The sequence below is a fragment of the Dipodomys spectabilis genome, unplaced genomic scaffold (assembly GCF_019054845.1).
Source record: "Dipodomys spectabilis isolate Male_0828 unplaced genomic scaffold, ASM1905484v1 ptg000018l, whole genome shotgun sequence".
NCBI classification, from domain to species: domain Eukaryota; kingdom Metazoa; phylum Chordata; class Mammalia; order Rodentia; family Heteromyidae; genus Dipodomys; species Dipodomys spectabilis.
In genome coordinates, this window is record NW_024870695.1 from 4134022 (window position 1) to 4152072 (window position 18051).

The following is an 18051-nucleotide window of genomic DNA, read 5'->3' on the forward strand; positions in this document are numbered from 1 at the left end:
ATGACATGTTCCAGATTCCCTTGTAATCGGTTAGCTATATGCCTTTTAGCCAATGAGAGGTAGTGGAAGTCTTCCATTCATTTTCCTTCTTCTTGCCCAGAATATAATTATACTTGTAGGAGCTTTAGCAACTACCCTGCAATTGTGAAGAAAAGGCCAAAAGAATCGGATATATTTAACTTCCTTGAGCTGTAGAAACTAAGGCAACAAGTATTTATTATCTTGGCTTTCCTCCCAACATGAGAAATCTTTTAGTGTTTAATCACCCTATCAGGATCCAGTAGTTGACAGCTAGATAGAGTTCTTAACTAGTCTATGGTTTAATGTGCTTCTATATACTCTCTAGTTTTCATTTAATTCAATCAAGCTTGATCTCAAGACTGGATGGTATAGCTCAAATGGCAGAGGGCCTGCCTACTTCTCTAGGTACTAGAGTTTGAACTCAAATAAGTAACTAAAGTTGAACTCAAAGAAGTAGACAATAGAATATTGGGGCTGGAGACATGGCTCAGGTCATAGAGTGCCTACTGAGGCAAGCAAAAGGTCCATGTAAATAAATAAGTATATAAACACACACACACACACATATATGTATTAGAACAGTGGTTACCACAGCCTGTGAAGAGTGGAGAGGATGATTAATGGGTGCAGGTGACAATAGGACAGGAAGGACATAGTAGAACAATTATAGTTGACAATTGAGTAGTTTTAAATCCCTACTTGGATTTTTGTTGGTGGTGGTGGTTGTGGGGCTTGAACTCAGGGTCTGGGCATTGTCCCTGAGCTTTTTTCACTCAAGGCCATGTCTGGTTTTTTGGTGTTTAATTGGAGAGAGTCTCATGGACTTTCCTGCCCAGGGTTGGCTTTGAACCACAATCTTTAGATATCAACCACCCGAGTAGCTAGGATTACAGGTGTAAGCCACCAATGTTTGTCTCATAGTTGGGTTTTTAAAGATCTTAGTATGAAGAAATGACATAGCTCTGAGGTGGCAGATATGTCAAATGCCCTGATCTGATCATTATACGTGTATGTAATGACATACTGGATCTTGCAAAGATGTAAAGTTACTATTTGTCTGTTTAAAAACCTGTATTTTTTAAAAAAGAAAATCTTCCCTACATCTCCAGCTAGAGTTTTTTCTAGCTTTATATGAACATCAATTTTTTAAATTTTATTTTTGTTATTATAAAGATGATGTACAGAGGGGTTACAGTTACATAAATCAGGTCATGAGTATATTTCTTTTTGGACAATGTCACTCCTTCCTTTGTTCTGTTTTTCCCTCTTTTCCCTCCCCACAAGTTGCATAGTTCATTTCCAATGTAGTGTGTCTAGTGAGTACCACTGCTGCATTGTTCACTCTTTGTCCCTCCATTTCTGGGCCCACCTGTACCCTCCTGAAGACAGATAAATGAACAAACAAGACAAAAAGAAAAGAGCAAAAACAACAACAAAGAAAAAAAACCTCTTGTTTCCTGGAGTTCATTTCAATAAATATTATTTTATATGATCAAAGGTGTAAAAATCTCACAAGTTATCATGAGGTAATACTGGGATATGAAGACATTTTAATATTGCATAGTTAATTTAACACTCTTTTTGTATTTGTTTCTACTTGCATTTAATATATTGTGGTAGAAAGTATTATTAATTTTTACACTAGGAGATCCCCAGTAGCCTATGTTTTAGGAAGGTTAACAAGTTCTCAGGACAGTGGCCACATAACTAGAAAGGACAGAAGAGGGCAGGATCTAGTCCCACAAGAGTTCTAGTGAAGCTTAATCTTCTAGGAGCTCAGTTTCACAGAGCTGTGGTAAGTGATAGAGAGTCGGCTAGAGATAAGATGCTTATTCCTCAAAGATCAAAACAATAGAGAAGGACAGAGCTGGGATATCCATCCATAGTTGTGGATCGACATGGAATGAAGGTGGAAGATCCAGCAAGAAAAAAGTTGTGTCTATGGAAGGAGGCTATCAAAATGGTATACCCTAACCCATCAAAGCCTGGTTCACAGTTGGCTTCTATCAACAATAGGCCACAAAAAGTCTAGGAATTCTAAAATACTTTATGGCTATGTTCATGTGTTGCCTGGAATATATATGTTTCTTACATTTTTTTGAAGATTATCATGTAGGCAATGAAAGAATGTTACTAAGAAGCATTTCTTTAAGTGAAAATGTTCTCACTGGTGAAAGAAAAAAGTATAAAGTATCATATAATGGGAAAACAAAGTGAACAAGAGTCAAAAATAACACAAGAACAAAAAGGGATGGCAATTAAAAATTGAAAATCGTAACTATTTAATTCTCATACTTGAATTTCCATATCCTCAAAGAAAGACAGGCAGCAAACAAATTTAAATTAGATTTGCTTACCTCCAGGGCTCCCAAATTGTGTACTAAGAGACTTCAAGGTGCCATTGCTACCTACACAAGGGATATCCTGGAGTATGTTACTTTTTTTTTTTTTGTCAGTCATGGGGCTTGAACTCTGGGCTTTGACGCTATCCCTGAGCTCTTCAGCTCAAGGAGAGCGCTCTACTGCTTGAGCCACAGAACCACTTCCGGTTTTCGGGTGGTTTACTGGAGATAAGAATCTCACGGGCTTTTCTGCCCGGGCTGGCCTTGAACCGAGTTCCTCAGATCTCAGCCTCCTGAGTAGCTAGGATTACAGGCGTGAGCCACCGGCGCCTGGCAGTATATTACAATTTTTAAGAAGACACACAGATACCTCAAAACTATTGTTTGGACAGAACTACTTAACAAATTGGACTTTTAGGTAGTCAGCCTAGAGGCATCACTAAAAAATTATTGAGACACTAAGGGATAAGGAAATATCTAGCATAACCAATTTTATAATAAACGAATACCCCATAGTTTCAGAATTCTTAGGTCCAATTTGGAGTTTTTTCATATTTTCTTTTCTTTTTCCTATACAAATATTTTGTCACAGTGCTAATTTGCATCAATACTATTTAGAAGCAGTTTAGTAAGATGTAATAACTACCTGTCAGCATTCATGAGCAATCTCAAAGGGTATGAATTATCCAGCTGCATTCAATGGGAAGGTGAGTACACTATTCAAAAATGCCAAGAAAAAGTACATTTCTATATACATTTGAAACAAAAGCCTCAAGACAGAGGAAGATACTAAATCAGGACATTTTACTACCAATATAGAGAAATAAATGAAATGAGGTACACAATTACCCTTCACACTACTAAATGCTTTCTTGAGATGGTAGACAAAATTTGTGCCTATTAACAGTAGAGCACTGTAGGTCAAAATATTTAGGTCTTAATACTCTCTTTAGGTCTTAAAACTTTCATTACATTTTATAAAACATATGTATATTTCCCTTAACATATGTTCCATTCCCTAAATGATGCTAGGAAGCAAAATTCTGTATCCTCAATCACATTTTGCTAACATAATATTGGAACACTGGGAAATTTTTTTCATATTTGTAAGGATTTTAATGAACAAAAGAAATTAAATACAAACTCTTATAAGGAAAATAGAATTCTGTGTAACTGGTAAACTCAGATCCAAATTCTAAGTCTTCTTCCAGATTGCAGTGGTGGCGGAGTGACAGGATAGTAATGAATACAAAACTTACTTTCAGCTTAATATATATTAAAAACAAAAACTTTGAGGAAATATAGCTTTAAGTTGAATAGCATCTTTTGAAATAACCAGCTCAGGATAGCTCTTACAATTCTGAGGTTTCTATTCAACTAGACTTGGGACAAAAATGAAGATTTTGGGCTACAGTAACTTTTGAGTCCAGTTTCAAAAGTGAGCCAGGTTTTTTTCCAGGAAAATTTCTGACTCCTAGACAAAAGTTATTCATTTCAATTGACCGAAGCATTTCAAAGTAATTTCAATGAAAGTGAGTTCTAGGGAAAGAATTTAACCATCATTTCTAAAATTTCAGGGGTTGTCATAGAGGTGATAGATATTGGGATGCAGAAATACAAAAATCTTAAAGCCTCACAAAAAAGTAGTATTTCACTTTACTTTATCATCTTATTCTCCCATACAGAATAACTTTTAACATTCCTGCTGTATTTTTTTTGTCAGTTGTGGAGCTTGAACTCTGGGCCTGGGCACTGCCCCTTAGCTCTTCAGCTCAACACTAACACTCTACCACCTAAGCCACAGCACCACTTCCAGTTTTCTGGTAGTTGGGTAAGAGTCTCATAGATTTTCCTGCCGGGACTGGCTTTGAACTGCAATCCTCAGATCTCAGCCTCCTGAGTAAGTAGGATTATAGGCATGAGCCACCAGTTCCTAGCTTAATCTTTTTTTTTTTGGGGGGTGGGGGGAGAAGGGTCCGGTCGTGGGGCCTGAACTCTGGGCCTGGGTGCTATCCCTCAGCTCTTCAGCTCAAGGCTAGTGCTCTACCACTTGAGCCACAGTGCCACTTCTGGCTTTTTTCTTTTTGCTTATGTGGTGCTGAGGAATCGAACCCAGGGCCTCTGGCATGCAAGGCAAGCGCTCTACCACTGAGCCACCTTCCCAGCCCTCTTTTTTTTTTTTTATAATAATATTTTCAAAGTATTCATAACCTCTCTCTGAACCCATTTCTACACTCTATGAGCATTTCTACACTCTATGAGACATTCCCTGTCTATAAGTCCTGGGAAGCAGGCTAAAGGAGAAGCTTTCAGGGTCATTATGGGGGCTGCTTTCACTCTTATTCTCCTTCTTGTGAGAAAACTATGTCCCAAATAGAAGCTGCTCTTCTATCCTGGAAGCTAGAAAGAAGATATATTAAGAATAACAACAGCTGATCTGTAGCCAATAGTTACAACAGTAAGAAAATAAATGCTTCTTGTAAGCATTGTAAATTTTAGGATTATTTGGGCAAAAGCTGAATAAAACCAGGTGTGGTACTCATATTTAAAGACAGCTACTCCTGGAAAGTGGATACAGTTAGTGCGACTATCTCAAAAACAAAACAAGTTGGGCACATTGCCCCAAGCCTATAATTCTATCTACTTGGGAGGGAGAGACTGTGGGGTTGTAGTTTAAGGGCAGTCTGGGTAGATTCCATCTCAACCAATGGCTGGGTGTAGTAGTGCTTGATCAGGAAGTACACATAGGAAGGATCACAACCCAGGCTGGCTTAGGTAAAAAAAGACACTTTCTTAAAAATAACAAATACAGCAGGGTGCTGGTGGCTCACACCTATAATCATAGCTACTCAGGAGGCTGAGATTTAAGAATCATACTCTGAAGCCAGCTCAGGCAGGAAAATCCATGATACTCTATCTCCAATTAACTACCAAAAAAGCCGGAATAGATCTGTGGTTCAAGTGGTAGAATGTTATTAGCCTTGAGCACAAAAGCTCAGGGACAGCACCAGGCCTTGAGTTCAAGCCTAGGAATGACACAATTTTTTTAAAAGTCAGGTGCAGGTGGCTCATGCTTGTAATCCCAGCTACTTGGGAGGTTGAGATCAGAGGATAGTGGTTTGAAGGCATCCTGGGTAGTAAAGACTCTTATCTCCAATGAATTATAGAAAAAGCCCAAAGTAGATCTGTGGCTCAAGTGGGAGCGTGCTAGCCCTGAGGGGGAAAAAATGCCCAAGATAATGCCCAGGCCCAGATTTCAAGCCTTAGGACTGGCACAAACACACTGTGAAACTCATCTCCAATTAATCACCAGAAAACTGGAAGTGGTGCTGTGGCTCAAGTGGTAGAGTCTTGAGCTGAAGAGCTGAGGGAAAGTGTCCAGACCCAGAGTTCAAGGCCCACAACTGACAAAAAAAAAAAAAAAAAGACAGAAAGATGTAGCTGTATTTTCCAATGCCCAATTTAAACATAAGAATGAGTCTTGCCAGGTGCTGGTGGCTCATGCCTCTAATCCTAGCTACTCAGGAGGCTGAGATCTGAGGATCACGGTTCAAAGCCAGCCCGGCAGGAAAGTCTGTGAGACTCTTATCTCCATCTCCAATAAACCACTCAAAAATCGGAAGTGGTGCTGTGGCTCAAGCAGTAGAGCGCTTGCCTTGAGCTGAAGAGCCCAGGGATAGCGCCAAGCCCAGAGTTCAAGCCCCACAACCGACAAAAAAAAAAAAAAAAAAAGAATGAGTCTTAAAAATAACCAGAAAAATATGATTTGGTAAAGAAACAAAGATCCAGAAACCAACTCTAAAAGAATACATTTATGAGTAAGCAACAAAAAATTTAAAGTAACTGTCATAAAGAACTAAAAGAGAGCATAGACAACTAGTAAAATCAGGAAAATGCTGCATGGAACAAAACAAGAAGATCAACAGAGATAAAAACCATGAAAGAAAAACAAATGAAAATTCTGGAGCTGACAAATGGAGAGACAGTGATCTGACAATGTGATTAGAAAGGTTCAACAACAGATTTGATCAGGCAGAAAAATTACAACAAACTTGAAGACTGACCATTTGAAAGCATGTCAAGGAAAGCAAAAAGAAAGCAGAATCAGGAATAAGAGTGCAATCTGTATGTAGCACAAGACAGAGATTCCCAGTTCAATCCTCAGCATAACCCCAAAAAAACAGAATGAAGAAAAATAAAGTGAGTTTAAGTGGTTTATGGGAAAAATCAAACTAATGTTTATATTATAAGGATATCAGAAGGAGAAGAAAGGAGACAGAATGTGAATTTGAGGAAATAATAGAAAACTCCAAATCTGGGAAAGAAATCGACATATTACCTGAAACTTCAAGCACATCTTTATCTTTAATCACATACAAAAATTACTATGGGTCTAATTACCCCCTTCCTACTTTATTATGCCATAAACTGCAGCTTTATATATATATATATATATATATATATATATATATATATATATATTACACATTCATTAACATTAGAATTATAAATATTTTGTGTGCTTTCATCTTTTATATGCAGCATAAAAAATAAGGTTGGATTTATGCCCCAAACTGCAGTAATACAGAATTGTCTATTTGTTCATATATAGTAGACACACTTTCCTTTGGGTGGAAGGAGCAGTAGCGGAGCTTGAACTCATGGTCTTGCACTTGCTAGGCAGGTGTTCAATGACTTGAGTTATGTTTGAGATTGAATCAGACCATAACTCTCCTACCTATGCTCCCAACATAGTTGGATAGGTATGTGTCATCATACTTAGTGTATTCGTTGAGATGGAGTCTTGCTAACTTTTTGCCTGTACAACTTTAAACCTTGATCATGCTGATTAATTGAGATTACAGATATAAACTACTGTGTCCAATTCTAAAAGTAGGATCTTGAAGGGGTATTTTATACATTCATTCTTATAGCATTATTTACAATAGCCAAGAGGTAGAGCTAACCTAAATATCTATCAATGGATGAATGTGACATGTAATTCAATAAAATATTATTCAGCCTTAAGAAGGGAAAAAAAATCTGTCACATATTTCAACATGAGTAAACCTTAAGGATATAAACAAGGATATAAGCCTCACAGACACACACACACACACACACACACACACACACACACACACACACACAACTACATGATTTCATTTATATGAGGTATTTAAAGTAGTCAAATTCATAAAAGCAGAAAAGTACAGTGGTGTTTAACAGGGGATAGGTAGGGAGATATTGTTATTACAAGTAGGGAATTTTGGTTTTGTAAGATGATAATGTTTTGAAGATGGATTGCACAACAATATGAACATATTTGACATTACCCAACTATAAATTTGAAAGCTGTCAAAGGGTAAACTATGTGCTTGGAATGCATTTTTTCTTATAAAAAGATAATTTTAAAATCATATAAAAAGTTCTCCACTCTCAAAAATAAAATACTAAGTTTTTAGTAAAATGCACATAAACATACCCTCCACACACCAAGAACTCATTTGAAGCACGTCTGCCAGCAGTTCCCATTGGCATATCATCTAAGGAGAAAGAGAAAAATGCAGTCCATATTGTTAACCACATGCTTTTGTTTCAGCATGATAGGAAACAATGAGTACAATATAATCTTACCATGTGTTTATGTTTTAATTTTAGCCACTAGAAATAGGGGAACACAGAAAATCCCACCCAGCTGAGAACCTTCATTGCTTACCCTAAGCAAACCTAGGGTCTTATTGAGGTAAAGTGCTACATTCACTGCCATGTTCACTATTTAGTATTAGTAAACACTATGCTGTTATTTTCTATCAAATTCCTATTTACAGGATACTGACAAATTTTTTTTCAGTGTCATATCCTTACACTATTTTGTCCATGATACTCTGTGATTTTTTTTCCTTTACTAGATTTATAGGGTATTATTTTTGTTCATTTTTTTGCCTATGTAGTCCTTGTTTTTTGTTGTCAAGATGAGGCCTAGCTATATTGTCCATGCAGGTCTCAAACTCAAGCAATTTTCATGCCTCAGGCTTCCCTTCCCTCAAGCAGCTAGGACCATCATGCCAGGCCTGCTCTGTGATTTTTATCTCAGTTTTGCAAAGAACACATATATCACATATCAGTACTGATCGTAAAGAAAGTCTAATGTACAAGTACCCCATTCTCACTCAAATTTTTCACCAGTTGATGAAACAGTAGCACATACCACAGACCATCTTCATCTACCTCTGCCTTTTGTACATGAGCGTAGCACAGCTCAGAACTCAAGAGACCCTCATTCTAACGTTGTTATATACCATATTGCTTTATGCCATTTATGTGATATGAAACAGCAATCTTGGCCAAATAATACCTTAAAACAAAATATGTTGTTCATCTATACTGAAAGGGGATGCAGGAGCCACAATTCCTCTGACTGACTTTATATGGGACATTTATTTGGCTCATCTCAGATCTCGGTTCATATAAAGCTTATGTTCTAGGAGTCAAAGAAACTAATAATGTCAGGTAACGGTAAGAAGCAAGACAAAAATAAACTAGGGTAAGGGAACAAAGAATTCCCTCAAAATAGTCAGGAAGCTATTCTGAAAACACAAAACAATTCCTGTAGCAGAATGGAAGAAATGGAAGAAGAGACAAGCATAGAACTAGGTTTCATCAAGTATACTTTGTTTTGTAGCTTTGAATTTGGAACAATATATAATTATAGAAGACAAAAGTAAATTAAGTCAGGTGCTGGTGGCTCATGTCCATTAATCCTAGCTACTCAGGAGGCTGAGATCTGAAGACTGCAGTTTGAAGTCAGTCTGGACAGCAAAGTCCGTGGACTTTTATATCCAATTAACCACCAAAAAGCCAGAAGTGTAACTGTGACTCAAGTGGTTGAGCTCTAGCCTTGAGCTAAAAATAAAAAAACTCAGGAATCGCATTCAAACCCTGAATTCAAACCCTAGGACCAGCACAAACAAAAAACAAAAACAAAGGGAAAAAATCCCTAGAAACTATAAAAAGAAACAAAAGAGCCTAATATCATTTATCAATTTGGTAGCTTAATTGCCAGAGGAAAAATACTTCAAGAGATTTTAAAACTCTGTAATTTACATTTCTATAACAGATTATCCTAACAACACAAAGATTACAAAAGGATTTTAAATAGCTTTTAATATTTTAAGTAATGTTCATATTATTATTTTGATACCACAGTTATTTTGGACAGTTAAATTATCCTGAAAGCAAAAGGAAAGAAAAGAGCTTAGGGCTGGGAAGGTGGCTCAGTGGTAGAGCGCTTGCCTTGCATGCCAGAGGCCCTGGGTTCGATTCCTCAGCACCGCATAAGCAAAAAGAAAAAAGCCAGAAGTGGCACTGTGGCTCAGATGGTAGAGTGCTAGTCTTGAGCTGAAGAGCTGAGGGACAGCACCCAGGCCCAGAGTTCAGGCCCCACGACTGGACCCCCCCCCCCCCCCCCGCCCAAAAAAAAAAAAAGAGCTTAAACTCAGATAAAAAAGAATATAAAAAGAAAGATAACAGGTGAGTAACTTTGTAATACATTGCAAGTATGTATGAAAACAGCATAAAGAACTTCAGTGAAAATAGTTGATCAATATGGGACTGGGGATCAAGGAAAGAGAAATAGGCTCTTCAGGAAGAAATAGGCTCTAGCAGGACTAATATGGAGGATGAAGGAGATTGAATATGGTCAAAATAGGGTTTTTTGCAACTATGAAAATAGAACAAAGAAATGCTGATATTGTTTTGGGAAGTGAAAAGGGGGAAGTATGATAGAGAGTGAGATGGATTGGAATATTTTGCAAGTGTGCAGAAATGTAACAATAAAATCCCTCCTCTTCCTATGTAACTAATATAAGCTAAAAAAAATAAAAAATAAAACAACCAGAAAAACTTATTGCCACAAAAATCTGGAAGCCAAGACGGATAACACATCTGTAATCCCAGCACTCAGAAGGCTGAGGCAGGATACTGATACTGAATTCCAGGCCAGCCTACAGTGAGATCCTTCCTCAAAAAAGATTAGGTTCTTTCACATCTTCTTAACCCAATAAGAGAATTTATAACCCAGAAGTAAACTAATTTTATGTTACAGAACTTTAAAAGGCTTTAAATAATTAGCAGTACAAGGTACCTTTCAAAGTAATCTTGAAAAGTAGGACTATTAGAAAGTCTATTCAGAAGTTGTAATTTAGTAAACAATAGTGTATTATATTCAGAAGTTTTGTTAAATGACAGGATAGCTACTCATGTCACAGGGAATAACAGGTAACAGTGAGAGGGTAGAAACGTCAATTTGTTGAATGAAGAGAAGAGGAGAGAATGCAGTAAAGAATTCACACATAAGCTAGGTGCCGACGGCTCACACCTTTAATCCTAGTTACTCAGGAGGCTGAGATCTGAGAATTGTGGTTCAAAGCCAGCTCAGGCAGAAAAGTCCATAAGACTCTTATCTCCAATAAACCACCAGAAAACTGGAAGTGGTGCTGTGGCTCAAGTGGTAGAGAGCTGAAGAGCTGAGGGACAGTGCCCAGGCCTAGAGTTCAAACCCCACGACCGACAAAAACAAACAAAAAAAGAATTCACACACAATGTCTATGTACAACTACTTAAGGATAATAATAAAAATTTTAAAAAGTAATGTTTGTTTCATTATAGTAACCATTGTACTAAGTAGGCCTCATATAATGTGTTGTATGTCTTAAATATTCACAACCTATATATATATATATATATATATATATATATATATATTTTTTTTTTTTTTTTTTTTTTTTTTTTTTTTTTTGGTCCGGTCATGGGGCCTGAACTCTGGGCCTGGGCACTGTCCCTCAGCTCTTCAGCTCAAGGCTAGCGCTCTACCACTTGAGCCACAGCGCCACTTCCGGGTTTTTTCTTTTTGCTTATGTGGTGCTGAGGAATCGAACCCAGGGCCTCAGGCATGCAAGGCAAGCGCTCTACCACTGAGCCAACTTCCCAGCCCCTTTCCCTGAATTTTTATGTTCATATCTGGCACTACACCAATACCACTTGATAAGTCACATCTTAACTTCTGACTTTTTTTCATAGACTTTTCTGTCAGGGCTAGCTTCAAACAGGATTCTCCTGAGTAGGTGTGAGCCACTAGTGCCTGACCCCAAACATCTTTTGAATCCTCACTTTTTCCCCTAGTATTAGAGTTTGAATTCAGTGCCTTATGATTGGCTTTGCTTGCTTGCTTAGTTGATGCTCTACCACTTGAGCAATCCTCCAGGCTGGCTTTTGGATGAATATTCTGGAGATGGGAGTCTCTCAGATTTTTTTGCCTAGGCTGGCTTCAAATCTTGATCCTCTGGATCTCAGCCTGTAGTTAGGATTACAGGTATGAGTGACCAACACGAGCCAAACTCTTTATTCTTAATTATGAGGGCACTACAAAACAGAATAGTGCAGATTGAAGAACAATTCAGAGGGGGGAAATGAACTTTTGAAAATTCTAAACATGGTAGCATAAATGAAAACTTCAATAGAAGAGGGTTAAAAATTATAGCCTAGCTGGGTGCCGGTGGCTCACACCTGTAATCCTAGCTACTCAGGAGGCTGAGATCTGAGGATCGTGGTTCAAAGCCAGCCCAGGCAGGAAAGTCTGTGAGACACTTATCTCCAATGAAATCACTCAGAAAACTGGAAGTTGTGCTGTGGCTCAAGTGGTAGAGTGCTATCCTTGAGCTGAAGAGCTAAGGGACAGTGCCCAGGCCCAGAGTTCAAACCCAATGACTGACAAAAAAATAAATAAATAAACAAAAATTTAAAAATTGCAGCCTGTTGGGATCCAGTGGCTCACACCTCTTATCTTAGTTATACAGTAAGCTGAGATATGAGGATCTCAGTTCAAAGCCAGCTCAGGTAGGAAACTCCATGAGACTCATATCCAATTAACTGCCAAAAAAGCTGGAAATAGAACTGTGGCTACAATGGTGAACCACTAGCCTTGACCAAAAAAGCTCACCGAGAGTGTCTACATCCTGAGTTCAAGCCCCAGGAGCAGTGGTACGTGCGGGCACGCACGCACGCATGCACGCACGCACGCGCGCACACACACACACACACAAATTATAGCCATTATTTTGACTAAACTCTTTTTTAGGACTCAACTAAAAATAAGTGGCTCATACTTAGTTCATTATCACCAACCTGAAACTAAGCTTTTTATGTGAAAATCCAAGAAATCAAGCTTAGGAGAGCTAACAGCCAAATTCTCAACCAGCTTAGTTTCAATAGACATGAAGTCCCTTAATATTTTTACAGAAAAGGTAACATGGTCCTTTGCCATTGCTCCATCTCACTTTTCAGAAGGAAAGTAACCTTAAAATGATGAGAAACTTGCTTTGCTTTCCTCTTCTCCTTCCTTTTCATTGGTATTAAGAGTTTGAATTCTGGAGCTGGGAAGGTGGCTCAGTGGTAGAGTGCTTGCCTTACATGCATGAGGCCCTGGGTTCGATTCCTCAGCAACATATAAGCAGAAAAATCTGGAAGTGGCACTGTAGCTCAAATGATAGTGTTCTAGCTTTGAGCTGAAGAGCTGAGGGATAGCGCCCAGGTCCAGAGTTCAGGCCCCATGACAAAAAAAAAAAAAAAAAAAAAGAGTTTGGATTCTGGGCTTCAAATTTGTAAGACAGGCATTTTACCATTGAACCATACCTCCAGCCCTTTTTCACACAGGTTATTTTTGAGGTAGTCTGGCTTTCTTGCCTGGGTCCCCATATAGCCTGTAATTCATCTATTTTAGGTTTCTCATCTTATCTACGATGACAGGGACCTGTCACCATGCCCAATTTCTTCTGTTGAGATAGTCTTGTGTACTTTTTCCCAGGACAACCTGAAACCACAATCTTCCCAATCTCAGCCTCGAACATGGCTGAGATGTCAGGTGTATGTCACCATGTCCGGCTATTAGTTGAGAAGGGATCTTGCGTTTGTTCAGAGTGGCCTAGTACTGCAACCCTCCCTTTCTCAGCCTCTCAAATAACTAAGATCACAGGTATGTGCCACTAGCATGCAGTCCTTTTACTGTCTTGAAACCAAACTCCTTTGTTCAATCCAAAGATATATAGAACAATGTATTACCTAATTCTAGAACAGAAAATGAAGGCAATTGAGACCTTTAAGTTGTAATTTTGTCCTTTGATAAGGGTTAGAAAAAAATCTGGTGTCCTGAATCTTGTATATGCATTTTTCTAATTTGGGAAGGGGAAGGGAAATAACAAAATGCTGAAATAAGGATACAGGATGACTCATTGTAACAAGGAGATATATAAGACACTATGTTGAAAATGAACTTTACAACTTTGGTGGGGGAAGGGAGGAGTTGGGGAGGTGAGGAAAAACAATACTGGATAGGAAATGGACTCATTACCTTGCTCATGTAACTGTAACCCCTCTGTACAGTATCTTTACAATAAAAAAAATACATACTAAAAATTTAAAAAATCATTAAGGAAATTTCCCTAAATGTAAAGCAATAAAAAGACAGAAAATCACCAGGCATCGGTGGCTCACGCTTGTAATCCTAGCTACTCAGGAGAGATCTGAGGATCACAGTTCAAAGCCAGCCTGGGCAGAAAAGTCTGTGAAACTCATCTCCATGAAACCACCAGAAAACTGGAAGTGGTACTGTGGCTCTAGTGGTAGAATGTTCACCTTGAGCTGAAGAGCTGAGGGACAGCGCCCAGGCCCAGAGTTCAAGTCCCACAACTGACAAAAAAAAAAAAAAAAGACAAAAATCAAAGAAGATATAAAGATCAGGAGGTTACTCAGGTTTTGTTGCATACTACCTTTAAACTAGTGTGTGTGTGTGTTGAGTGCTCTAACACTTATACTACAGCACCACTTCTGGGTTTTTTTTTTTTTTTTTGAGTAGTTTATTGGAGGTAAGAGTCTCACAAACTTTCCTGCCAGGGCTGGCTTTGAACCACCATCCTCAGACCTTAGCCTCCTGAGATAGTTACTGAGTAGTCAGGATTATAGGCATAGAGCCACCAGTGCCCAGCTTTTTTTTTTCTTTGCTAACCCTGGGGTTTGAATTCAGGACCTCAGCACTGTCTCTGAGTGTGCAAGGCTAGCATTCTAGCATTCCACTTGAGTCACAGCTCCGATTTCAGCTTTTTTTTTTTTTTTTGTAGTTAAGTGGAGAGTCTCACAGACTTTCTTGCATGGATTGGCTTCGAACCCCAATCCTGAGATCTCAACCTCCTGAGCAGCTAGGATTACAGGTGTGAGCCATCAATTCCCAGTCTGTTCAGATGTTTTAAACATCGCATGTGCATATTTCATAATAACAGATTTTTAATAATTGAAGAAGGATGATATGAAGGTGTGGCTAGAGCACTTGCTTATTAGCAAACATGAGGCCTTGAGTTTAAACCCCCAGAACCACCATGAGAGAAAAGAAAGGAAAAAGGAAAGAGAACAAGCATATAGCCAGGCTATGCAGGAGGTGAAAAATGTCGTTTGGAAGCCAGCATTTGACAAAAGAAAAAAAAAAAAAAGCCCCCATACTACTACAAAGAACATCTCCAAACTAAAAATCTAAAAGGGTTAGGGTGAAGGTATGGCTTAAATGGTAGAGTACCTACCTAGTAAGTGCAAGGACCTGAGTTAAAAGTCGAGTAGTACTAAAATAAAATCAAACAAGAAAACAAACAAAAGAGGTAGAGGCATAGTTCAAGTGACAGCATGGTTGCCTAGCATGAGCAAAGTCAAGGTACTTGGTTCAATCCCAAAAGAAAAAAAAAAAACCCTCAAAAAACGTCCAAGAAAAGTTAACTATGAAAAAAAATCTTAAGAAGTAAATATAAAACATTATATCATTGGGGACAATATGAAAAAGACTATTGGTACAACTCTCGGGCAGTGCTGGGGGTGTGTGAAACTCTGGGACTTACAGATGCATACCACTTCAGCTATGCACTTAACCCTTTTTGCAGTTTTCCCTTTCCCTTTCCCCCTCTTCCTCCCTTCCTTTTTCTCTTTCTCTCTCCTCTCTCTCTCTTCTTTCTCTCTTTTTCTTTCCTTTTCTCTCTCTCTCTCCTTCCCTTCCCCTTCCTTCCTTCCTTTTCTTTTCTTTCCTTGCGTGCCAGTACAAGGGCTTGAATTCAGGGCCTTGCCCTCTCATTCTGATTTTTGTACATGACTGGTGCTTAATCACTTGAGTCACTGTTTCTATTCAGTCTTTTTTGCTGATTGATTGGAGATAGAGGGCTTTTCTGCTCAGGCGGTCTTGAAACTACAATCCTGAAAGTCTCAGCCTCAAGGTAGCTAGGATTACAGACATGTGCCACCATTGCCTAGCTCCTTTTTGCACTGGTTTCCAAATAGGGTCTTGCAGTTGTGCCTTGGCCTGTCGGAACCATGATATTCCCATTTATGCTTCCCATGTAGCTGGAATAAAAGATATACTCCACCTGTCATGCTCAGCTTTTTTAATTTGTTGAGGTGGGATTTTTGAAGCTTTTGGCTGGGGCTGGCCTCGAACTTGACCCTCCCTATGATTATAGATGAGTGCCACTTGACTAGCTTTTTTTTTTTAATTAATTTTTTTTTTTTTGGGTCCGGTCGTGGGGCCTGAACTCTGGGCCTGGGCGCTGTCCCTCAGCTCTTCAGCTCAAGGCTAGCGCTCTACCACTGGAGCCACAGCGCCACTTCTGGCTTTTTTCTTTTTGCTTATGTGGTGCTGAGGAATCAAACCCAGGGCCTCAGGCATGCAAGGCAAGCGCTCTACTACTGAGCCACCTTCCCAGCCCTTGACTAGCTTTTATAGAGGTGAAGCCATACTTCTTTAAGGTATTCACTTAGAAGAGATTCTAATACACGTACACAAGGATGCCTGTTACAATATATTTTAACTGTGTTTAAAAGGCAGAAATAGCTGGGTGCTGGTAGCTATTGCCTGTAATCCTAGCTGCTTAAGAGGCTTAGTATATTTGGCAAAGTATATTTGGCAAACTCTAGATCTCCTGATGCAAAAACTGTCCTGTAGTCGGTACTTAATAGTACTCAATTACTACTAAAGTGATCCAGCTTCTCTGATCCCAATTCTACCATGTTCAAATCATAGTTTGTTTCTTCTGTTTTGTTTTGTTTTGTTTTTTGGTGCCAGTACTGGGGCTTAAACTCAGAGAGCTTTATAATCTTATTTTCTGACACTTTACCACTGAAGCCATACCTCCACTTCTGAGGATTATGGTTTGAAGCCAGTCTGGAGAAGAAAACCCATGAGATTCCTATCTCTAATTAAGTACCAAAAAGCTGGAAGTGGAGCCATGGCACAAGTTCAAGCACCAGGACTGGAATGTGCATGCGTGTGCACCCACATCCACACCTACACACACCAGAAAAAAAGGCAGTATAATCCAGTATAAATCAGTAAGAAGTGGCTCAAATGGTACAGCACCTAAGCCCCTGCCTAAGAAGCATAAGGTCTGGAGTTCAAATACCAGTACCACTAAAATAAATAGATAAGCAAACCCTGAAATTAGTAGGCAAATGGGAAAAACTGGACTTTAGTTTTTAATTACAAAATTGAAATGTTAAATTAACTAGTCGTATTACTAGATATGCAGCCAAATATATACAAAAGGTAACAAAAAGCAAAGAACCAGCTACAGAAATAAACATTCTACGTTACTATTTACTTACAACTGTGAAAAGATAAAAATGCTACGTTATGTATGAATATAGATACATGTTGGATAGATAAAAGAGCTAAGAAACCTCTGGCATTGTTATATCTTTAAAAAAGCTATTTAAACAAATATGGCGGGCTGGGATGTAGCTCAATGGTAGAGTGCTTGCCTAGCATGCATGAAGCCCTGAGTTCGATTCCTCAGTACCACATACACAGGAAAAGCTGGAAGTGGTGCTGTGGCTCAAGTGGTAGAGTGCTAACCTTTAGCAAAAGAAGGTCAGGGACAGTGCCCCAGGCCCTGAGTTCAAGCCCCAGGACTGGCAAAAAAAAAACCCAAAAAGTAAATATGGCTAAATGTTAACAAGTATAAAAACAACATAGAAAGGTGGTTACTCTTAGCATACTGTATTATTTTTGAATTAGTTAATAAGTTAAATGTTTGAATTTTGTTTTTAGTGCCAGGTCTGTGGCTTAAATTCAAGGCCTGAGATTTTTTGCTCAAGGCTAGTGCTCTACCACTTAAGCCACAGCTGCACTTTGAGCTTTTTTTTTTTTTTTTTTGTAGTTAATTGGAATAACGAGGCTCATTGTTGTTTGAGCTGGCTTTGAAGTGTGATCCTCAGACCTCAGCCTCCTGAGTAGCTAGGATTACAGGTATGAGCCCCTGGCACCCATATGAATTAATTTTTATGAAGAAAGAAAACCACTGTACTGGATGATTTTTGAAGGTAACTCCTAGTTTTGTTCAGGCTGGGGATTCTGGCCCTAACAAGTATAAGCATAGCACCTGGCAGAAGCACCAAAGTATATTTGGCAAACTATAGATCTCCTGATGCAAAAATTGTCCTGTAGTCAGTACTTAATAGTACTCAATTACTACCAAAGTGATCCAGCTTCTCTGATCCCAATTCTACCATGTTCAAATCATAGTTTGTTTCTTCTGGTTTTTTTTTTTTTTTTGTGCCAGTACTGGGGCTTAAACTCAGAGAGCTTTATAATCTTATTTTCTGA

At 38.7% G+C, this 18051-nt stretch overlaps 1 protein-coding gene across 2 annotated transcripts in view; it reads right to left on the reverse strand.

The window, feature by feature from the left end:
- Positions 1-18051, reverse strand: part of Ulk2 (unc-51 like autophagy activating kinase 2) — an 85104-nt gene that overhangs the window by 33605 nt on the left and 33448 nt on the right. The window contains exon 14 of one of the 2 annotated variants that reach the window (XM_042672431.1): positions 7849-7909. In XM_042672431.1, coding sequence (XP_042528365.1) covers positions 7849-7909 — 61 coding nt within the window. Of the gene's footprint in view, positions 1-7847; positions 7910-18051 lie in introns of both variants that reach the window. The other variant, XM_042672442.1, reaches the window with a different exon arrangement.